This window comes from Triturus cristatus, chromosome 9, assembly GCF_964204655.1.
Source record: "Triturus cristatus chromosome 9, aTriCri1.1, whole genome shotgun sequence".
NCBI classification, from domain to species: Eukaryota; Metazoa; Chordata; class Amphibia; order Caudata; family Salamandridae; genus Triturus; species Triturus cristatus.
In genome coordinates, this window is record NC_140592.1 from 1,282,059,585 (window position 1) to 1,282,083,883 (window position 24,299).

At 48.6% G+C, this 24,299-nt stretch overlaps 1 protein-coding gene across 1 annotated transcript in view; it reads left to right on the top strand.

Annotated features, from left to right (window-relative positions):
- MIPOL1 (mirror-image polydactyly 1) overlaps nucleotides 1-24,299 on the top strand; it is a 1,493,682-nt gene that overhangs the window by 673,091 nt on the left and 796,292 nt on the right. Inside the window, exon 10 of the mRNA XM_085627930.1 lies at nucleotides 12,561-12,690. Within this exon, the coding sequence (XP_085484056.1) occupies nucleotides 12,561-12,690 (130 nt within the window). The remainder of the gene's footprint in view (nucleotides 1-12,560; nucleotides 12,691-24,299) is intronic.

Below are 24,299 nucleotides of genomic sequence, written 5' to 3' on the forward strand. Positions count from 1 at the left end.
CAGGGTCAAGACTGATTTGCATATGGCTGGGTCTGAACTGGGGTGGCAAAGTGAGCTAAAGAATGATGGATTCAACCCAGATCTGTGACTGGGGGTTAATGTGTGTGAAATGTTTCAGCGCTCCGTCCATCATTGTGTTTTCTCTGCTATACAAGTGAACATTAATATCAAGCTACTTTACTACAAGATGTGCTGGGAAACGCCGGGAAATGGGGTGCAATATTCATTTTGGGAAAATTGGGGGAAATAACCCACTTTACAATAATTCTTTTGATTCAAAGCCTCCTTACAGTTGCTTGAATCATGAGGAAGTTCTAGCTGCACCTCTGTGCTGCTGTTGGCAGCATGACTATTAATATAGCGGGGTTGCATCATAGTGTTTCTATCTGACAGCAGTAGAGATATACGGTGGTAGGATGAGCAGGCGTTGTGCTAGCTGCCACGACAGAAGCCCTTGCCCTCTCTGGCTTCTACTTTCAGACAATAGTAACAATCTTTGTTGGGTGCATCGAATAATCCTAAATACATCAGTACGGTTCAAATATAGAACTTGTATGTATAAACTATATATTCTTGTCATTAAATTATACATTCATTCTGGTATCAAAACAGGTAGCAAATATCCATGGTTTCAACGTAAAGATAACGTAGTATCACTCTCTTGTGTAGACAACTTTCAGCCAACAGGTGTTTGGCAGCAGACCGGACCCCAGGTGCAATTTCAGGCCAACCGTGATGGAGCCCGTGTCGGATACTCCAAGTGGATTGTTCCCGGTGAAAGTCTGGAAGTCTGAATGTTAAAATAAATGTATATATATATATATATTCTACGTCCCACTGCGCTGGAGGAAAAGTGGTAAAAACAGATTTTTCTGGTGCCCAAGCAGCCATAAGATTACAATTCAAAAGCCTCAGGGACCCCGGGGGAGGCGCTTGAAGACTCACATTGTGTCAGGGAGAACCCAACACTAGGGCAAAGTCGGGATCCCGTTGCCTCTGGTCAGCAGAGTACTTCCTGGAAAAGGCCTGTGGTTGCTTCCATGTAGTCTTACAGGATGTCAGCCAACTGACCATTCAGCACACTTCTTTGTCATGGGTAGCAAAGGAAGCAGGCCCTGTCCTTCAAACTCCTCCAGGTCACAAACAGCAGGACTAGTTCTCTTCTGATCTTCTGCATGTCCAGACAGTGTTATTAAGCACATTTATGCCTTGCTCTAGCTAGTTTGTGGAGTGACTCCTGGGCACTCCCTAACAAATGGGGTACAGGTTTCTAACCTTACCAACCTTTTCAGTAGTTCCTGTTTATCTTTCTGCAAAGAGCCCCAAAATGCTATGTGAGGACATTTTCAAGATGGTGACAGTCTTCAGCCACACTAAATGTGGGTACCGAGGGCTGAAGGTGTGTATGGGAGTATCATAGGGAAGTCCCCAGTGTCCTCCGACATCTAACACTATACTCTAGTTTGAGGTATGCACTGTATCCACACCAAACCCAGAGACAGATGTCTGGTAGGACAATAAGCATGCAGCCACAAGAATTGTTTCCGCATCCTGGCCTCTCCTTTTTAAGTGTTTACCAAGTGTTGCATGTGGCCCAACAGACTTGTCAGGCAGGATTTGACAATGTGGTGTCACAGGATGCCCACGGCCCCCACTCTGAATGTTAGGTGGAGTTTAGAGGCGTCATTGCTGCTCATTAGTTGCTCCTCTGAGGCATTTCACACCTATTTCAGGCTGAGCACAAGCTGGGAGTAACTGGAGAACTAATGTAAGTTAGCGTCAAGGAACTTCCAGCAGGGAGAATGTGACTTTCTAAAAGTTACTTTTCTTTAATATTTATTACATTTAAAAATCACCATTGAGTTTTATTATCTGAGACTATTAGTTATAGATTCCTTACCTTAGAATTACCCCCCAGGCATCAGACTCACCAGTACCCCTGCATGCCCGTAGGTGGCGTCTTGCGACTTCGCGTCCGCCCGTCGGAGTCGTGGTCGTCGGGATGACGGTGCGGTGCCTACTTAGACGCCGCCCCTGCGCACTGATGTCAGTTCTTTCTGTTTCCGCGCCAACCTGGTGCAGATCTGGAGAGAGCTTGCCCCTTAGTCACTTTTTGACAAAACTTTTTTTATTTTTGGCAACTTCTTTTTTCGAGCCTTTGACTCCTATTGCGTGAGGGAAGTCCCATTGTCGAACCAGCTTCAAGACCTGCAAGGTCTGTCACAAACTGATGTCTGTAACGGACTAGCACCATGTGTGCCTGGCGCATAACCACGACCCGAAGTCTTGCTCTGACTGTCGGGTCATGAATCTGAAGTCTTTGAGGGAGCGGTCCCAAAAGCTTCTGGAGGACCGGCAGTCGGCTCCACGCCGCAGTCATGGAGCCACCACACCTCGTTCAAGTCTTCGCACTCCTTGGTTAAGTTGAACCACAAGAAGGAGGCACAGAAGCACCGTCGCTATTCGCCTTCTCCCTCCGCAGTGCGGGATCCAGAGTGCCGTCGCTCTAAGGCTCCATCTCCAGTGCCTGACTCAGAGACGACTCCGCGCCTCCCCCCATTTCCTGGAGCCGAAGCGTCCCCTGCCCAGCTTTGTACGTTCTACGAAGCCCTCCATCAAATCTTTGGGCAGCATGACTCCGCTGGCGCGTGTTCGGGCCCCGTGGAGTCTGTTGGGGGCCCTGGGCCTTCTATGCCGGCAGCACTGGACCTGGCGCTGGAGGGCCCCCATGGATCCAGGCCTGGATCCGGATCGTCAACGGCCGACTTTACTCGACCTTCCCTGGTGCTGATCCCGGCGACGACACCCCCCTTCCCCATTTCCTCCCCCCCCACCTACCACCCCCTGGCGATCTCATTCTCCTCACCCAACACCCTTCCCCCGAGGGCTTGGTGGTACAAGCTTATCTTCCAAGAGCTCAGTGGCGGCTCCCCCATTGGGGCGTGGGGGTGTTGCCCCCCCCCCCCCCCTGCTTTCTCGCCGTGCGAGAAGACAGAAACATAATGGTAATAACTACCATTTTATGTTTCTGCCTTCTCGCACGGCGAGAAAGCAGAAGTGCCTGGTTGGGGGTGGGCGGTTCTGCTCCAGGGCATGGGGGAAGTGGCTTGCCCACTGTTATGCATACTGACTGTTTGGTCAGAAGGTGGGAGGGTGGTTTGGCTCGATTAGATCCAGATTTGGCTGATTTTGGGGTGTTTTTGCGGGGGAGGCATGTTCGGGTGAAAATTCGTGTCCCAGTGAGTTTGAAGTTGATCGAAGCAGTGGAAGTGCTGAAAAGAGCATTTTTTGTGAAGGCCCGGTTTGCAATGTTAACCAATGGGCGGTGTTGGGGTGCGTGGAGAAGAGGTTTTTAGGGGGTTCCAGTTGCTCGACAGGAACGGGGCTGCTGTGAGTGGTAGGGAGGGGGAATTGATGGGTGTTCCGGAAGTTTTTGGAGGAATCGATCGATGGGAAGGGTGTTTTTCGGCAAAGTCGAGGAAGGGAAACCGGTGCCATAGGAGCCCATGTTAAACGTGAGTTTTGCATGTTTTTGGGGTTCGATTGTAGAGTGTTGCAGGTGGTTCCGAGTGGATTTGCTTAGCTGGGATCAGAGTTGGGAATGTCTAATTTTGACTGCAAGTGGTTTGAAGAAAATCCATGGAGGTGAAGGGGTGTTTTGGGCCTAGTTTCAAAGTGCGTTTTGACGCGATTTTAGGCCTCGTGGAGCTTGTGGTAATGCATGCTTTTAGGATGGTAATTTGGGGTGTTCTAGGGTTTTGGGAATGGGTTTAGGGGTTTGGGAGCAATGTTGGGAAGGTCTAGTTTGTGTGAAAAAGAGCAGTTTGGTTGTAGGTGAAGGGGAAAGGGTAATTTGGGCCTGTTTTCTAGGTACACTTTGTGCCATTGGCGAACATTGCCTGTAATGGGTAATTGCAGACGAGAGCCACAGGAGGGCGACTGATTTTAAGCCTTTCACTTTCTATGCATCAGTGGCGGGCAGAACCATTGGAATTATATGGTTTTGTGGGTGCAACATTTTCTTCATAATTATGGATTTGGTGTATTTGCACCGTAATCCAGCATCAGCGGCATAATCTGCAGATAAAAAAAAAAATAGCTTTTAGCCTGAAACAATCGCCAACCACTAGCACAATTGAAGCACTGCTTACACCACCGATTCCCCCATAAGTTGTTTGGGCTAGCTCGCTATGCTTGCTCGCCATAGGGCAGTATGGCAATAATTTTACGCTCGCCACTTTTGAAAGTCACCAGCCGCCACTGCAAGGGCTCGTTCCCTTCTGCTCCCCCAGACGGTATCCAAGCAGCTGTATCATCTTGGGAAGTTGATGTTCTCTTCCTCCAGCTTGACACTGCAGTCCGTAATACCACGTGCCTCTTGGGCTGATACTCCTATACAGTCTGGGATACGGTTGCGCAAGTGCTGCTTCAGTGCCCGGAGGAGGCCCGGGCTGTTCTCTCCTAAGTCATAGCAGATGGGAGAGACGCAGCAAAATACACGATCCGCTTTGGACTGGATACCACCGACTCACTGGGCAGAACGAGTGCCTCCTCAGTAGCCCTTCGGCGCTACGCCTGGTTGAGGACGTCTGGTTTTTCGGGGGATGTTCAAGCAACCTTGCTAGACATGCCCTTTGATGGCCGTTGCCTTTTTGATGACTAGGCAGACTCAGCGCTGGAAAGCTTTCAGGATTCTTGAGCTACTGCCAGATCCTTGGGCCTCGCAGCGTCCTCCCGTGCACCGCAGTCTGCCTTTTTCCCCTTTTGTGACTACGGAAGGGACACCCCACCACGTCCGGCCCAGTCTAGCCATCGGTCCATGGAAGCTGTCCAGCCTCTGCGTCACCACAGACGTGGGACCCAGCGACGCTGGTCTGGGAACCAGCGGGCGGGCGGGCCAGTCCATCCTTTCCCCCCCAGTAGCAGCCTCCAAACCCTTCTAGTCTGGCCTTTCAGGCCCATCAGCTGCCAGTGGGTGGCAGGATTCGCCATCACCTCCCTCTCTGGCAATCCATCACGTCAAACAGGTGAGTTTTGCTGATCGTCCGAAGGGGCAACTCCCTCCCCTTCGAGACTACCCTTCGCTCCATGCCATCTCAAGACCGCATTTCAGAGGTTCATTTGTTGCATCTGCCAGGAAGTTTCAGCTCTCTTGGCCAAGGGAGCTGTCAAGAGGGTCCCTGGGCTAGAAGTAGGTCGATGTTGCTTTTCCTGCTACTTTCTGGTGCTTCAGAAGGACAAAGGCCTGTTTCCTCTCTTAGACCTCAGGGCCCCCGACCGCTTCCTCCGGAAGGAGAAGTTCAAAATGCTCACGTTGGCTCACGTTCTGTCTGCCCTCGACCCTGGAGACTGGATAGAAGCATTGGACTTGCGGGACACCTATTTCCATATCCCTGTCCCACCAGCCCACAGACGCTACCTACGATAGGCCATGAGCATTATCAGTTCACCGTGCTCCCTTTTGGCCTTACCAGTGCCCCGCTGGTGTTCACCAAGGTGATGGCGGTGGTCGCAGCTCACCTGCGCAGATTAGGGGATCCAACCTTCTCCTATCTCAATGACTGGCTGATGAAGGAGGGTTTTCCCCAGGCAGTCTCCTACCTCCAGACTACGGCGGACCTCCTGCATTCGCCGGTGGTTCACTATCAACGTGCCAAAGTCACACCTGATTCCCCCTGTCGCTCCTTTTCTACGGGGCTGTTCTGGACACAGTGCAGTTTTGGGCCTATCTTCACTAAGAGCGAGTCTGGGATATTTGGGCTATGATACCGATGTTTCAGCCTCTATCCTGAATTTCGGTAAGAATGACCCTGGGGTTCATGGCCTCCTACATCCTGCTGGTGGGTCATGCCAGATGGCATATGTGGGCTCTGCAGTGGCACCTGAAGTTCCAGTGGGCGCAGCATCAGGGGAATCTTTCCGACTACGTCCAGATTTTGGAGAGAACTGCACAACTGTAGTGGTGGTTAACGAACTAGGATTGGGTCAGAGGCAGATCTCTGTCCCTTCCCCAACCAGATCTCAAGGTGGTGACGGATGCATCACTTCTGGGATGGGGCGGCCACCTGGAAGAGGCGGAGATCAGAGGAGTCTGGTCTCCGGCGGAGTCCGTGCTTCATATCAACCTATTGGAGCTTCGGACGATTTGCCTGGCACTGAAGGCATTCCTTCCCTCCCTCAAGGGGAAGGCAGTGCAGGTGTTCACAGACAACACCATCGCAATGTGGTACTGCAATAAACAGGTCAGGGTGGGCCCTATGTCAAGAGGCTCTTTGCCTTTGGACATGGCTGGAACGTCAGGGCGTAACCCTGGTGGTTCAACGCCAGCATGCATGAACTCAGCCGCAGGTGCATGATGGCTCATGAATGGCCTTTTCACTCGGAGGTGGTCCAAGGTCTCTTTCAGCAGTGGGGATAGCCTTGGTTAGATCTGTTCGCCACCGAAGAGAATGCGCAATGTCAGCAGTTCTGCATGTTGGAATTTCCAATGCGGCACTCGCTCGGCGACGCCTTTCGTCGCGAGTGGAACTGCGGCCTCCTGTACGCCTTTCCGCCTGTATCACTTCTGCCCGAATGCTGAAGATCAAGCGCAACCGGGCCCATGTCATTCTTGTGGCACCAGACTGGGCATGAAGAGTCAGGTACCCCGAGCTCCTGAGCATGGCTATTGATCCTCCGATCAGACTGCCCCTTCGGGAGCATCTTCTGTCGCAGCAACAGGGGACTGTTCTCCACCCGAACCTGTCCAGCCTCCACCTCCTTGCATGGAGATTAAGCAGCAACAGTTAACCGCTTTTGATCTTCCACCCTTAAGTTTATAATGTCAACTTTGCAGCCAGGCATCCATCCACTAAAACGGTATAAGACTGTTGATGGAACAAGTTTGTGGCATGGCGCACAGCAAAGGCTTTGGATCCCTTTCTGCCCCTCTTTCTGAGGTTCTTTTGTTCCTTCTCTCTTTGGCCCAGCAGGGTTCGGCTCTGGGCACTCTGAAAGGCTATCTGGTAGTCATTTTTTCTTTTCTTCGGCTACCAGATCAGCCCTCTTTGTTCAAGTCCTTTATTGTAACTAGGTTCTTTAAGGCAGTATTCACCTCTTTCCTCCATCTCCTTTCATAATGCCTCAGTGGGACTTGAACCTTGTTTTGACTTACCTTATAAGCGGTCTGTTATGCCCTGCATAGTAATTTCATATTTTGCTGTTTCCCAGTTCTCCTGCTGTTCAGCCACAGTGTGTGTTTGGAGTAGAATGTTGAAGATGCTGTGATGCATAGAACGTTGGGAGTCTGACTGGGTGACAGATGACAGTTACAGATGGGCTGAGCAGCAGGCAGGCTGCTCCTGGTGGGGTTTAGATACTACCAAGGGGGTTTGATACATCAAAGGGGGTTTGCTGTGACATAGAACCAAGGACTGACCACTGGGCTACCCTACTCACCTTATCTTGTTACCTGTTCAACCTGTTTGATGTACCTGTGAACCATCTTGCTGTACAACTGGATTAAAGGTACTAAAAGATCTTACATGGCTAACAGCGTCTACTTCATGTGAGAGTACAACATATTTTTGGCGACGAGCGAGAGTTGGAGACTTACTCACTGCCCTACATGCCCTTGGAGATGATCAAGTAACAAGAAGAATAAATTTCAAACAGCGCAACAAAAGGAGTAACTCAAGATGACACAAGCAACAAAGGAAAGTGACACAGCACTCTTCGCAACCCCACCAGTGTCCTGTACATCGGACAGCCCAAGCAACAGAGTGCTGTACAGTGTGGTTGTGCGTACACCCACAAGTTCTGCGTCTAAAAGGAAAGTTAAAGTCTTGGGAAAATTTATCTTCATGTTCTTAGGCGCAGCAAAGATCAAGACAAACATGGACTGCTGGTTAGTGCCTTATTCAGAGGATTTATGTGGTTGGCGCTACTTTGGAGGAGCTTGATGCAGTAGTTACAAATTACAGTGTGTTATGGATCCAGCGCAAGTCAAGTCTGACATCTGTTGGTGTTTTGAAGGCTTTGTAAATACGTTTTTGCCTCATGATTTTACGTCGTTTTTAAAAGGATCTGCAGTGTTTTTGATCCATTTATTGGCTGTTTTCCCTCACTACGATGTGATCTAAAAGTTTTGTGGGCCATTCTCAGCGTGGAGAATTCACACCAAGGAAAGTGTGTGAAGTGTAGTTGCAAATTGGGGACGACTACGAGTTACGTGGTGTGGCAGGTGAGACATATTTTTGTTTCGTTTTTTACTTTGATTTTAGTCTGTTTTGAGACCCCTGCTCGCGGTGACTCTCAACCGCCTATTTAAGTTTCAAATACAAACGTTGCACGAGCTCAGTGTCGCGCGTGAAGACCTACCTCCATGAAGACGCTCGCGGCTCCGTGTGGTCCTCTATGACGTCTTCCGGAGCCTGCACTGCTTGTTATTAGCAGCTTGGCACTCAGAGCGTGCCGTGAGCCACTCGACGCGGCGTGTATAAACGTGCCGCCATTTTGTCTCATGAACATTCATAGACTGCCAACCACGTAATTGTCATTTGAGATGCGAGCCTTTTCGCCAACCACGTTTTGTGCCAACCAAGTGTTTCTCCACGAGCCCAGTTTCTTCAATAAAGTTTTTGTAGCAGGAAGATGATCGAGTTGGTCGTTTCAACTCTTTTGAGCGGGCTGTTTGAATCATCAATCAGGACAGATGGACCCGTTTGTTACACCGGCGGTGAGTGGAAGTTTTGGTTCCTTCATTAGTGAAAGTATCCGGTGTCGGTGTCAAGTTGAACATGTGGACAGTTGAATTCAGAGATGGTTCCTGCTTCAGGACTTTGGTCTGAACTTTATGGTGTCGCTGATTGGAGAGTCGGTGTTTTTATAACACGAACGATGGAAATGTTTTCGGGTGAGAGATCGCTCACCGGTGTGACACAGTTTTAGGATGTATTCCATTTTGTGTACTTGCAAGTTTTATCGAATGTTATTAAGTGTAGTGATATGCCACAGTTTTCGCTTCCCTGTATATGGGTGGGACATATAATGTCGGGGTGGTAATCACAGGTTTGTCCCTAGTTTTGGGATGTGTTCAGTTTACTCTCACTGCATAGTTACAGTACCCTTAGTTTAGGGATGCCCATTTAGTGTTGTTATTGGGCTGAAGTTACATGTATGCCAGGTTTAGTAGTGAGTGTAAAGTTGAGGTGTTCTCCTCAGTGGTTCAGATTCCACAGGTTGCCCTCTTAGTGTCTTTATGGGGCTGTGTTTACACGTTCCCTTATTTTAGGGATGGGTATGGGTTTGGTTCTAGTTCCTTCCCATTTAGAGTTATTGGAACCCCTGCTCTGGGGTGGGTATGTGGTCATGTCACACATTAAGCGGTACACGCGAGCCCCTTTCCATAGTGCGTAACACGCAGCCTTTACTAAGGTGAGTTATGGGTATTGTTTCCATTATAGGTTTAGAGATTAGTTTCTTACGGTAACCCGGACGCGGGTCATGTTTTCTTGGTTCTCACCAGTTAACATAAAATTTTACCCTCTCTGGGTTGGTTTTGATTTATGGGTACGGTTCCCCTACACAGGGTGTATCTTTTTGTTGTGTGGTCCCATATTCATTGTTAAAGTCATAGGCCCTTGCATTAGGGTGGACTTTAGGGTCATAATCCCGAGTTTTTGTACCTCACAAGAGGAGTGAAGGTTTGCTTTTAGTCATCTTCACAACGTAGGTGAGTTTCCTTATGCTAGGAACTGTGTTTTTTATTTGTTCCCTTTCTTTAGGGATTGTACTATAGAGTTGGTATGTGTCGGATGGGTCCCATGCTTTTCTAGGTCATTCCTACTCAGGATGTGCATGCATGGGAGTTAGACTCAAATACAGTGGCAAGGTGGTTACCTTTTGTCTAACGCGATGACACTTTCTCATTTTTGTTTTTGGGAGAGGATGGGTTGTTGTACTCAATTTTTATAATTGTTGTAGTTTATCTGTTCTCTACTTTGAATGGTTCTTTATCTCTCGTGATGTTCTTATTTGCACATCCCTGGTTTTGATTCATTCTTTTCTTGGGGAAATTTTGCTATGTTTGAGACTTGGCAATTTGTGCTTTATGCGGGTTTGTTCCCCTTTTGCTATACGCTACCTATTGTCACAATCTATTGTATTTATTTAATTACAAGTGTATTCTCTTTTGTGTATGGCTTGCTCTAATTGCATTGTTGCATTTCCATAGTACAAATGTCACTTTTGTTTTTCATTTTAAAAGAAGGGGGATATGTTATGCCCTGCATAGTAATTTCATATCTTGCTGTTTCCCAGTTCTCCTGCTGTTCAGCCACAGTGTGTGTTTGGAGTAGAATGTTGAGGATGCTGTGATGCATAGAACGTTGGGAGTCTGACTGGGTGACAGATGACAGTTACAGATGGGCTGAGCAGCAGGCAGGCTGCTCCTGGTGGGGTTTAGATACTACCAAGGGGGTTTGATACATCAAAGGGGGTTTGCTGTGACATAGAACCAAGGACTGACCACTGGGCTACCCTACTCACCTTATCTTGTTACCTGTTCAACCTGTTTGATGTACCTGTGAACCATCTTGCTGTACAACTGGATTAAAGGTACTAAAAGATCTTACATGGCTAACAGCGTCTACTTCATGTGAGAGTACAACATAGTCCCCTCGAGCCTCTTCACAACTGTCCTTTTAGGCTTCTCACGCTGAAGGCTGCTCTACTTGCTGCCATCACCTCTGCTCGCAGAGTAAGTGAGCTTCAAGGTCTTTGTTCTAAGCCCCCTTTCTTCTCAGTGCATCCGTATAAAGTGGTGCTTCGAACGAGGCCCTCGTTCCTACCTAAATTTGTCTCTCCTTTTCACATCGGACAGAATATCACTCTGCCCACCTTTTTTCCAGCCTCTGCACCCTTCCAAAGAGGAGGCGAGACCTCACCGCCTGGACCTGAAACTTGCGCTATCTTTCTACCTTGAACGCATGAAGGATTTCTGAGTGGACGATCAACTCTTCGTTGGCTATGTGGGTGCCAAGAAAGGTAGGGCTGTACAAAAGCGTAACATCTCTCGATGGGTCGTCCTTTGTATCAAGATTTGTGACGCTTTAGCTAAAAAGGCACCTCCAGTGGGGCTGCAAGCTCATTCCTCTAGAGCTACGGCAGCTACTACTGCTTTGTCACTTGGGATGCCACTTATGGACATCTGCCAGGCGGCCACGTGTTCACAAGACATTACTGCCTGGATAGTCCAGTCTGGAGAGATGGCTACTTTGCCCGTTTTGTCCTCCAGGACTTTCTGGTGTGAACTTGGTTCGCAGTCCCTCCTCCGGGGTTGGTATTGCTGGGCTATCTATAATAAGGTTAGGAATGTATAACTAACAGTCTCTTTCAGATGAACAAGTTACTTACCTTCGGTAATGATGTATCTGTAAAAGACATATATTATTTATAGATTCCTTACCGCCCCACCGATCCTCCCCGCTATGCAAACTGACTTCTAGGGATAGGGACTCCCTTGCAGGGCCCTAGTTGTGTCGCACCAGTGGTCAGAGTCTTTCATGGCTCTGTGCTTCTGGCGTGGAAGGTCGTGTCAGAAGTGATGTCAGCGTGCAGGGGCGGCGTCTAAGTACGTACCGCGACTTCATCTCGGCGTCCACGACTAAGAGTCGACCGATGCCGCCTACCGATGTGCAGGGGTACTGCTGAGGAAAAGAATTATCAGGATCCAGTCTGACGCCTGGGGGTAATTCTAAGGTAAGGAATCTATAACTATTATATGTTTCTTACAGATACATCGTTACCGAAGGTAAGTAACTTGTTCTTTAATAACTTAAAAATAGTGGATTAATAATTTGTCTGGCTAGTCCCTTTCCTGAGTTAGTAGCATTAGTATTTAATTCTGTAGTCTGGTTTACTACATAGGACAACACGGCCTGCCCCCGTGAAACTGATTTTTGGGCTTTCTCACTATAGGGACGCTGTAATATTCAGTTTCTTAAAGTCCTGTTTTTAAATACCATGCACCCTACTTTGTGGGCTACCAGGGTTACATAATAGTGACTTACTAATCTGTAAAAGAGATATTTGCTCATCAAAAAGGGTTCTTTGAACAGCTTGCACTGTAGGTTTTACACTGCAGCAGTCAAGCTTCAATGGGAGACCTGAAGCTATGTTGTCTTTTGTCACACTAATGGATGTCACGAATGTTGACAGTTAACCTTTCATGCCACTGGTGTATTTCTGCACCATATATTATGACCTTATAGACTAGTTAAATACACCAGTTGGGGATTAGCCAATCCCACAATTTTTTAGGGAGTCATAGCACATAAACTGGGCACTGGACAGCAGTGCCCCAAAGTGCAGAGTCTAAGAATCAGCAATAAAATTAGGTACAGCAAAAGGCAAATAATCCAGGCAAAAAGTAGGATTTCCTCCGCCTCCTGCTTGATTTTCTGTGTCGTCTTGGTTTGTTTGCCTGCCTTTCTTGTGTGTCACTCTCGCTTTATGGCTGAACTTGTTCTGTTGATGCTTCCCTGATGTTCCCCTGACACGCTGTGATTTATTTTCCTCAGCTCTGGTGGAAGAAGTGTACCTTGCTCAGCGGGAGCGGGACCAGGCTGTTATGGCCAGATTGCGGTTGGCCAACGAGGAGCGTGATGATGCCATCTTAAGAGCCAAGCGCCTGGAGCAAACTCTGAGGGAGTATGTGTGACTTACCTGCCTCGTTCTGTAAGGATTGGGTGTCTGGGAAGTACAGTCCATTTGAAAAGGTTCTGGTAGTGGGAAACAAAGCCTACTCATGGAGGTGACATCCGAAGAGAAGGTCGTGCTTGAACCCTTTCCATCTTGCCCTCTACCCCCAGTTTAGAGGGGGGTCCCCGCAAACATGCCAGCCACCCAACTGTTTGTCACTTGAGTCCACACCTGTGTCTGAAGGCTCAGGTTTCAGTATCTGGAGAGCTAGAGGGGAGCATGAGTTGAGTAGATTTAGATCCCATGCACCTTGTGTGCTCGTCACAATGATGATTAATTACTGCAAGTGCGCAGAGCAGAGGCATGTCCTAGTAAATCCCCATGTAGAGAATGTGGTTAGGTTTGCCGGGGACACCTGGTTAGGTTTGCCGGGGACACCTGGTTAGGTTTGCCGGGGACACCTGGTTAGGTTTGCCGGGGACACCTGGTTAGGTTTGCCGGGGACACCTGGTTAGGTTTGCCGGGGACACCTGGTTAGGTTTGCCGGGGACACCTGGTTAGGTTTGCCGGGGACACCTGGTTAGGTTTGCCGGGGACACCTGGTTAGGTTTGCCGGGGACACCTGGTTAGGTTTGCCGGGGACACCTGGTTAGGTTTGCCGGGGACACCTGGTTAGGTTTGCCGGGGACACCTGGTTAGGTTTGCCGGAGACTCCTGGTTAGGTTTGCCGGAGACTCCTGGTTAACTTTGCCGGAGACTCCTGGTTAACTTTGCCGGAGACTCCTGGTTAACTTTGCCGGAGACTCCTGGTTAACTTTGCCGGAGACTCCTGGTTAACTTTGCCGGAGACTCCTGGTTAACTTTGCCGGAGACTCCTGGTTAACTTTGCCGGAGACTCCTGGTTAACTTTGCCGGAGACACCTGGTCAGATGTGCCAGAGACACCTGCTTAGGTTTGCCGGGCATTCCTGGATAGATTACCGGGTATACCCTGTTAGATTTACCGGGCACTTCTGGTTAGGTGTACCAGAGAAACCTGCTTAGATGTGCCGCAGACATCGGTTTAGATAATAATTGGGATATTAACTAGTTAGTACCCCCATCAAGTAAAAATCACAATCCTTTTTAGGGTGTACCACTAAAATCAGCAAATAAACCTGAGAGTAATGTCTGAAGTATTTGTGTAGAGTAATCCCCTGGTGGCGTTGGCACTGGGCAGACAGTCCTAACGTAGAGACAGTGTGTAGAGATTAATCCCCTGGTGGCGTTGTCACTGGGCAGACAATCCTAACGAAGAGGCAGTGTGTAGAGTTTAATCCCCTGGTGGCGTTGGCACTGGGCAGACAGTCCTAACGTAGAGGCAATGTGTAGAGTATTTGTGTAGAGATTAATCCCCTGGTGGCGTTGGCATGGGGCAGACAATCCTAACGTAGAGGCAATGTGTAGAGATTAATCCCCTGGTGGCGTTGGCACTGGGCGGACAGTCCTAACATAGAAGCAAAGTGTAGAGTATTTGTGTAGAGATTAATCTCCTGGTGGCGTTGGCACTGGGCAGACAGCCCTAACGTTGAGGCAATATGTAGAGATTAATCCCCTGGTGGCGTTGGCACTGGGCAGACAATCCTAACGAAGAGGCAGTGTGTAGAGTTTAATCCCCTGGTGGCGTTGGCACTGGGCAGACAGTCCTAACGTAGAGGCAGTGTGTAGAGATTAATCCCCTGGTGGCGTTGGCATTGGGCAGACAGTCCTAATTTAGAGGCAGTGTGTAGAGATTCATCCCCCGGTGGCGTTGGCACTGGGCAGACAGTCCTAACGTTGAGGCAATGTGTAGAGATTAATCCCCTGGTGGCGTTGGCACCGGGCAGACAATCCTAACGTAGAGGCAATGTGTAGAGTATTTGTGTAGAGATTAATCCCCTAATGGCGTTGGCACTGGGCAGACAGCCCTAACGTTGAGGCAATGTGTAGAGATTAATCCCCTGGTGGCATTGGCACTGGGCAGACAATCCTAACGAAGAGGCAGTGTGTAGAGTTTAATCCCCTGGTAGTGTTGGCACTGGGCAGACAGTCCTAACGTAGAGGCAGTGTGTAGAGACTAATCTCCTGGTGGCATTGGCCAGACAGTCCTAATTTAGAGGCAGTGTGTAGAGATTCATGCCCCGGTGGCGTTGGCACTGGGCAGACAGTCCTAAAGTAGAGGCAATGTGTAGAGTATTTGTGTAGAGATTAATCCCCTGGTGGCGTTGGCACTGGGCAGACAATCCTAACGTAGAGGCATGTGTAGAGATTAATCCCCTGGTGGCGTTGGCACTGGGCGGACAGTCCTAACGTAGAGGCAATGTCTGAAGTATTTGTGTAGAGATGAATCCCCTGGTGGCGTTGGCACTGGGCAGACAGTCCTAACGTAGAGGTAATGTGTAGAAATTAATCCCCTGGTGGCGTTGGCACTGGGCAGACAATCCTAACGTAGAGGCAATGTGTAGAGATTAATCCCCTGGTGGCGTTGGCACTGGGCAGACAGTCCTAACGTAGAGGCAATGTGTAGAAATTAATCCCCTGGTGGCGTTGGCACTGGGCAGACAATCCTAACGTAGAGGCAATGTGTAGAGATTAATCCACTGGTGGCATTGGCACTGGGCAGACAGTCCTAACGTAGAGGCAATGTGTAGAGATTAATCCCCTGGTGGCGTTGGCACTGGGCAGACAGTCCTAACGTAGTGTGTGGAGTATTTGCATAGAGATTAATCCCCCGGTGGCGTTGGCACTGGGCAGACAGTCCTAACGTAGAGGCAGTGTGTAGAGATTAATCCCCTGGTGGTGTTGGCACTGGGCAGACAGTCCTAACGTAGAGGCAGTGTGTAGAGTATTTGTGTAGAGATTAATCCCCTGGTGGCATTGGCACTGGGCAGACAGTCCTAACGTAGAGGCAGCGTGTAGAGTATTTGTGTAGAGATTAATACCCTGGTGGCGTTGGCACTGGGCTGACAGTCCTAACGTAGAGGCAGTGTGTAGAGTATTTGTGTAGAAATTAATCCCCTGGTGGCGTTGGCACTGGGCAGACAGTCCTAACGTAGGGGCAATGTCTGAAGTATTTGTGTAGAGATGAATCCCCTGGTGGCGTTGGCACTGGGCAGACCGTCCTAACGTAGAGGCAGTGTGTAGAGTATTGGTGTAGAGATTAATCCCCTGGTGGCGTTGGCACTGGGCAGACCGTCCTAACGTAGAGGCAGTGTGTAGAGTATTTGTGTTGAGATTAATCCCCTGGTGCCGTTGGTACTGGGCAGACAGTCCTAACGTAGAGGCAGTGTGTAGAGTATTTGTGTAGAGATTAATCCCCTGGTGGCGTTGGCACTGGGCAGACAGTCCTAGCGTAGAGGCAGTGTGTAGAGTATTTGTGTAGAGATTAATGCCCCGGTGGCGTTGGCACTGGGCAGACAGTCCTAACGTAGAGGCAATGTGTAGAGATTAATCCCCTGGTTGCGTTCGCACTGGGCAGACAGTCCTAACATAGAGGCAGTGTGTAGAGATTAATCCCCTGGTGGCTTTGGCACTGGGTAGACAGTCCTAACGTAGAGGCAGTGTGTAGAGTATTATTGTAGAGATTAATCCCCCGGTGGCGTTGGCACTGGGCAGACAGTCCTAACGTAGAGGCAATGTCTGAAGTATTTGTGTAGAGATTAATCCCCCGGTGGCGTTGGCACTGAGCAGACAGTCCTAACGTAGAGGCAGTGTCTGAAGTATTTATGTAGAGATTAATCCCCCGGTGGCGTTGGCACTGGGCAGACAGTCCTAACGTAGAGGCAATGTGTAGAGATTAATCCCCTGGTGGCGTTGGCACTGGGCAGACAGTCCTAACGTAGAGGCAGTGTGTAGAGATTAATCCCCTGGTGGCATTGGCACTGGGCAGACAGTCCTAACGTAGAGGCAATGTCTGAAGTATTTGTGTAGAGATTAATGCCCCGGTGGCGTTGGCACTGGGCAGACAGTCCTAACGTAGATGCAGTGTGTAGAGATGAATGCCCTGTTGGCTTTGGCACTGGGCAGACAGTCCTAACGTAGAGGCAATGTCTGAAGTATTTGTGTAGAGATTAATCCCCCGGTGGCGTTGGCACTGGGCAGACAGTCCTAACGTAGAGGCGGTGTGTAGAGATTAATCCCCTGGTGGCGTTGGCACTGGGCAGACAGTCCTAACGTAGAGGCAGTGTTTAGAGTATTAGTGTAGTGATTAATCCCCCTGTGGCGTTGGCACTGGGCAGACAGTCCTAACGTAGAGGCAATGTCTGAAGTATTTTTGCCCCGGTGGCGTTGGCACTGGGCAGACAGTCCTAACGTAGAGGCAGTGTGTAGAGATTAATCCCCTGGTGGCTTTGGCACTGGGCAGACAGTCCTAACGTAGAGGCAGTGTATAGAGTATTAGTGTAGAGATTAATCCCCCGGTGGCGTTGGCACTGGGCAGACAGTCCTAACGTAGAGGCAATGTCTGAAGTATTTTTGTAGAGAGTAATCCCCCGGTGGCGTTGGCACTGGGCAGACAGTCCAAACGTAGAGGCAGTGTGTAGATATTAATCCCCTGGTGGCGTTGGCACTGGGCAGACAGTCCTAACGTAGAGGCAGTGTGTAGAGTATTTGTGTAGAGATTAATCCCCCGGTGGAGTTGGTACTGGGCAGACAGTCCTAACGTAGAGGCAATGTCTGAAGTATTTGTGTAGAGATTAAACCCCGGTGACGTTGGCACTGGGCAGACAGTCCTAACGTAGAGGCAGTGTGTAGAGTATTTGTGTAGAGATTAATCCCCTGGTGGCGTTGGCACTGGGCAGACAGGCCTAACGTAGAGGCAGTGTGTAGAGATTAATCCCCTGGTGGCGTTGGCACTGGGCAGACAGTCCTAACGTAGAGGCAGTGTGTAGAGTATTCGTGACGTCATCTCGGCGCTTATGATGCCAGCGACGGACGCGGAGCCGCACGACGCCACCTACTGACGCGCAGGGGTACTGCTAGCAAAACTTTCCGGATCCAGTCTGACGCCTGGGGATATTCTAAGGTAAGGAATCTATCACTAACTAATGTCTCTTACAGATATCGTTACACAAGTAGTAACTTGTGCATCTGAAAGAGACACGTTAGTGAACGAAGTCCCAGGACCAGTGGACTTCACCCCCCTTGACATCCGCCGTTCTCCCCTTGAAGCTGACGCCGAGAACAGTGTGCGCCTCCCAACTCCGCGCGTGCACTGGCAAGCCTGTGCCCCGCTGCCCGGCCCAAACAACGCGACTAAGGCCCCTTACGAGCCGTAGCTCGCAACATGAAGGAAGGACTTAGTGATGCTGGTTATTTGCCCCCTCTCCGCATCGTACTATTCAGCGTGCCCCCTACCCCTGTTGTGGGCAGGTTGCGGCGCGTAGAGTGGTTGGTACGTGGCTCCCCTCCGGAGCGTACTGCCTGCTTCGCACCGCGCTGAGAAAGGCGCCGCCCTCAAGGTACGGCTCGTACGCCGCAACGAAGAGCCAGCGCACTGTACTTCCGCCCCGTCCCCTTGAGCATCGTGACTGAGGCCCCCTTCGAGCCGTAGCTCGCACCGCAAGAGGAGGACATCGCACCGTACAACGCGCTGGGATTCAACGCATCGTCCGTGACAACCTTCTAAAAAGAAAGGTACTGTGTCCGCTCGCACCGTAAGGTGAACGCTCTGCTCTGGAGCGCCTGCAGCAGTGTGAGCCCCGTTTGTAAGCCCCGTAAGGTGTACGCATCGCCCAGAGCGCCTCCAACGCTTGTGAGCCGCTTGTGAGCACCGCAGGGTGTACGCTCCGTCCGGAGCACCTGCAACGCTTGTAAGCCCCGCTCCTAAGCATCTTCCAGCCCGTGAGGATCGTACGAAGCGCACAGAACTCCTGAAATACGCTGAAACATCCCGAACTGCTTATTGCTCAGAGTATTGTGGGCCCGCTTAACGTTATTGGGTCTTGTGATAAGTCTCCTTATATAAAAGACATTTATTTTTGATAAACCCAGTGTGGAGTCCATTTGTGGGGGTATCATTGAATTACTGTGTGTGGTCACAAATGCTTAACCATTGCGCCCTGAGATAAGCCTTGTCTGCTCGCGCCAAGCTACCTAGAGGGTGAGCAGGGGTTATTGTTGGAGTGTAACCCCTTACCCTGACTGGAAGAGAGGATCTCTGCTTGACACAAGTCCCTACCTGTGTCAACCAGAGATTCCCAATTCTAACAGACAACCTTTATTGAAAGCTATCCTAGTGGTCGCTATGGAGAGCAACCTTCAGGCTAAGTCCTGAAGGAATGTAAAGCAGCTTGTTTTACCAGTCTATAATCTCTTGAATGATCAAATGAAAAGACAACCACACCAGGTATATTTTTAAAATATATGTATTTAAGATAAAACACTCCCCTCTAGTCTCTTTATGAGACTGGAGTTTGAAGTACTTTGTTTACAAGTCAGCAATTATCAGTAATAGCACAAATACACGTTTGGGCCCTAGGGGCGCACCAAACCATATACCAAAAAAGTGGTATAAGAACCACGACTGGGATAGACACTAGGCCTATAGCCTCTAGAATCGCTGGGACCCCAAGGAACCACCCAAGTTAGTGACACGGAGGACCCACGGGGACTGTATGCAGTGTGTAAACACAGCCGCGGGTTCCCATTATCTTCTATGGGCAATGTCGCGGTTGGAATTTTAAAGATTAGGGACACTTTTAATCAAGTCACGACCAAACCCTTTTGGACTTAATAAATTCTAGGGCTAGCAACCACGAGAGCATCGGAGTACTCGAGTTACCTCACCCAGGGAAGCCAGGTGCATAGGTGTCTTTTGGTGTCGGGTCGCGTCGTCGATTTCAATGGGAGCCTGCAAAGAACTGCTGCTGCCGTGAAGAGGAGAAGTGTCCGCAGAGATCCAAGCCTGGATCTGGGATGGAAGGAACCTGAAAGCAGAGGGGACAGAGTCTGGGTCACTTGCCAGTGACCTAGGGCAGGATGGACCAATGCCCTCAAATGTCGGGACTCACCCAGCGAGGGTAAGTCGGGGCACGTCTGGAGCAACCAGGAAAGCCCAATCAGAAGAGGAGTTGCCTTCGTGGGGACCTACTAGCCAACAGGCTAGCGATCGTGAAGGAGCCTCGAGCGGTCACACTTGAAGCTGGCCCACTGGTCACTTGTGGAGTGGAGGCCAACAATCTTCGATGCAGGAGGTGCTCAAAGCTGGGGCTACTCGGAGCCCAAGGCACAACTTTGAGGAGCACCAGGAAGATAGTGTTGCTGCAAAAGTTCACAGTGTCCAGGGGTCACGGTTCCACGTCACCCACGATAGCTGCGGGCCTCAGCTTTGCGGTGGACTCAGGGTAGCCTCGGGGAAGTCTGGAAATCCACCTCTGGTGATGCAAAGATTTCGGCGTCCGGCGGGAGCTTCAGCGATGCAGACCGGTCAGTTGCTTCTTTGGTGCCTGCCAAGCAGGAGAGTCACTCCTTGACCCCAAGGGAGATTCCTTCAGGAAAGTCCTACCGGGTTTAGCCAGTGTGAACATGTCTATCCCTCTAGAAGTGTGGAATGCTACCCCCGCCGCCAGAACTGGCGGGGTGTTGTATTCCAAAGCGTTTGACACCAAACACGACATGTTTGGATGCAGCCATCCCAAAGTTAGCATTTACCGCAAGGTTATAACACACTTAATAGTATATGGTATGGCTGTATCACAGACCAGCCATAAGGAAGTATTTCCGAAAGCTGCAGAGGGGCTCAGCTCACGCTTGGGCACCCTCTCACATAAAACCAAGCACTCTGCCTTCAGGAAAGTCAAGGCCTGCCATAGGAGTGGCTTATAGGTTTATATGTGTCTGTATATATGTGTGGATATAAGTAGCCTATTCCACTGTAAGGGGTGCAAGCACACCCTTACCCAGGCTGCAGTAGCAGACCTGTGGTGCCATTTTGGAGTGCTTCCCAGGGGTGGCATAATATATGCTGCAGCCCCTGGTAGGCCTCTGAGGTACTTATGCCCTAGGTACATAGTATACCATATACTAGGGGCTTATAAAGCACTCCAGAATCCAATTCGATATGTACCTAATGTACATGGAAACCATTCTAGAGAGGAAACAGCTAGGCTGTGGTCCTGATTAGCAAGGCCGCTTCCAGACTAAGGTAGAAAAACAGTGAAACACCAGCAAAAAGTGGGGGTACCCATGTGAACCAGATCCTACTCTCCTACACCAGGGTCACAAGAATTATAAGTTTCCCCTGCTTTAGTGCTCTGTCTCACTACAGCAGTCTGTACCGCTGTAAGTATCTTCTCAGTTGGTGCAAAACGCATTTCAGCGTTCGTGTACAAATGTGGTTTGTATGCAATAGGGACAGTGTCGCTTTCATAGAAAGTGAAGTAAGTGTACCTGGTTGGTCCAACGACTACACGGATCACATGGTTAGCTGTGTTAACACGTGTATGTAAATGTTTAGAAGCTATCATGTCAGCTTGTACGGAAAGCAGAATATCTGTATGTTCCTGTGTCCAATGATGTACTGATAAATCAGGTCAAATTATATTGTAGAAAGGTTTCACTCTTTATGCGTAATCCAAAATGTATGTGCTGCCAAAAATACTAAAATAGATTGTAGTCTCTTCAGAGTCGTTGGAGGTTGGAGCAGGTCACATTTTTCTAAAAACTGTGCCAACAGGCTTTTTCCTTCACTTGACAATTCATACCCTTAAAATAGGGCACAGAGGTGGGCAATTTTAGATTTTTTTAAATTAAATTTGTATCCCAGGTGGGCGAACCCAAGAATTATGTGGTTCTCCCTAGACAAGTGTTCCATTGATTCATCATCAGGCAGATAAATATCATCTACGTAGGACAAGGTCTCCTCTTTAAAAAGTTTGAAATAACTGTTACCCTGGCTGAAAACAGTCCGGGGCTGTTCTTGTACCCGAGTCCCGAGAATGCTGTCAAATATCTGCTCCCAGGCGCTATATTTTGGCAGAAAAATCTATTTGAGATGTCTAGTGTTGTTTTGTATTTTTTCCGCACAATGTTGTTTATTAGTGTGGCACTATGTTTTTTTTGTACTGCAAACGTGTGTGTGGATGCGTTTAAATGTCTGTAATCTAAGACCAGACGATATGTATTATCGGGTTTCATTATGGGAAACAAGGGATTATTCTTAGGTGAGGTGCAATTCTCTATCACACCCTGGTATTCAAGTCGGTCTAGGATCTCCCTGACTTGTTTCTTTGCTTCATGCTTTTTTTGGGTATTGTCTCTGTGGTTGAGGAATTGATTTTAATGGAATTTCTTGATAAGGTAACTCATTATTCTACCAAACATGTTTTTGGTAAAGTGCAGGAGCTAAGGCACTTACTCCTGCATGTATGAACTTTTAACTGATTCTGGTACGAGGTCGGAGAATGCGGATAAAATGACTTCTTCCCCCATTTCAGCAATCTATTACGAAATCAGGTGGCCAATCCTTTTCGGCCAAAAGAATGTTGTAACCATATGTCAGGTTCTCCCAAAAGAGACCCTTTACTTGCCTGGGTATATCCCTCTCCATTTGGAGCGTTATTTTGTATAAACGATGTGGGACACTTACCCTTGTATCCAGTGTCTCTACTGTGATATGCTCCATCAGTGCTACTACCCCCATATAATCTATCGTGTTCTGGTGAGCTATTGTGACTTCTGCTGCTCTGTCAAGCATCGTAACTCCCCATTCCCCGTTCAGAAGTAGAGTCCTCAGTAGTCTGAGTATTCCTACTTTTAATCCCTGCTACCTTCTACTTTGTAAATTGTTGTTTAGAAATCTTTTGTTTGTCTACCTGTTGATTGATGTAGTCCGAAGTGCGATGTGTCTCCCTTTTCCACTTGACTTGCTCTTCCAATCTGTGCTCTGATTGTCCTTCTCTCTCCGAACACTTTTCGGATTTCTGAAAGGAACGAGATGAACGTGTATCAGTATCCTGATACCTGTCAAGCTTTCTAATATTGTCACGGTTTCTCAAATTGTATTTTCTCTCGTAGTGCTGTTGAGGAGACCCACCTTGTGACTGTGTTTTGTGTACTTTTTGTTTATTATCCCATTTCTACTCTGAAGTATCGGGTGCTTGCTTAGAGTTACTTTTTCAGAATTGCTCTTAACTATTGGTTTCTCAGGTCTGGCCCCCAGATTATCTCTACCAACCTTATGTATTTTCAGTAATCTTTTTTTAAATTTTTTATAAGAGTTTTATATAGCGTGAACTAGACCAGAGACATCGGGTATCAGAGCGCTTTACATGAGCACCAGTTTCGTTACAGAGGGGCACCTTCATTTTTGGTAGGCACAGGGAGATTAAGTGATTGCCCAGAATCACAGGATGTTGAGTGTCGTTGCTGAGACTTGAACCCGGTCCCCCTATTTCAAGGTCGACCGCTCTAGCCATAAGGCTACATCCTCTCCCCAATCTTAGGTAATTCTCGCTCCTGCTGTGCAAGAGTGAATTCCCTCAGGCGTTGGCATTTAGCCACCTGTGCTGCCTCCCCTTTTATGCTACTCAACATAATGGCCGATACCTGGGCAAAATTGCCCATCAGTTTCATCCCTAGATCTAAGGCAGGTTATGCCCCATACTCATTCTGAATCTGTTTCAGTACATCTGGTATGACTGTTATTGAAGGGGTACCATGTGTTCTGGTATAAACTGCAACAAAGATTTTACCCCAAGTGACACAATCTTCTATCGGAGGTGTCATCCCCATTGACAAGCAAATTGTCAATATTCTATGTTTTTCCTGCCGACCTGTATAGGGAAAAACTGCTTCAAGCTGTGTTGTTTTTTGTGCTATCCAGAAAGAGATTTGCTCCTGGCTGGTGGTAATCTTTCCAATTACGGCATTCAGTGTTTTGGGCTAATATCTGTAGTAGCCATATGTGGTTGTGTAGCCTGAGCAGCTCTTGCAGGTTGAACTGTTAAGGTTCTCATTATGTATTGTATAAGATTTCTGCACATTTTTACTAAATCTCTGTCGAGTGTACGCATTTCTGCTGCTGATAAAGCAACAATGTCTGGATGCGATGTATATGAAGCTTAGACCGACAAGGTCGCTCCTTCTCTGCTGAGTTGACATAGTCTCACGTTTTCTGTGGTATGGGGTAGGGCGCCTTTAAACCAATTAATGTGCTCTTGTTAATTTAATGGGACTTCTATGTCCACGTTTGGAAAATACTCTTCAGGTGGTTCATCTTCAATGGTGTACGTGCATCTGCAGGCGGGACTTTAACCATGAGTAGAATACCTCTGTTCATGTACCTCAACCACGAAGGTAATGTCTCCAACAGTTGCCGGGAGGCCATGTTGTAATAGTTTCATAGTAACTGCCTGTCTGCAATGTTTAGAGCTGCTACCTGCTCTTCAGCGTCCTCAGCTTGATCGGTCATTGTCAGAGAAGGAGTATTTAGTTACAATACCTATAGAGATTTGGTATGCACAATGTGGGAAATTCAAATCCTCCAAGCTTGAATAACCTACAACCAATACATAGGGAATACCTATTCAGCTGAGGCAGATGTGTTTCCCTTCCCTCTTCCGACGTCTCCTGTTTAAATGTAAGTAGGGGTCTCTGAGAAAG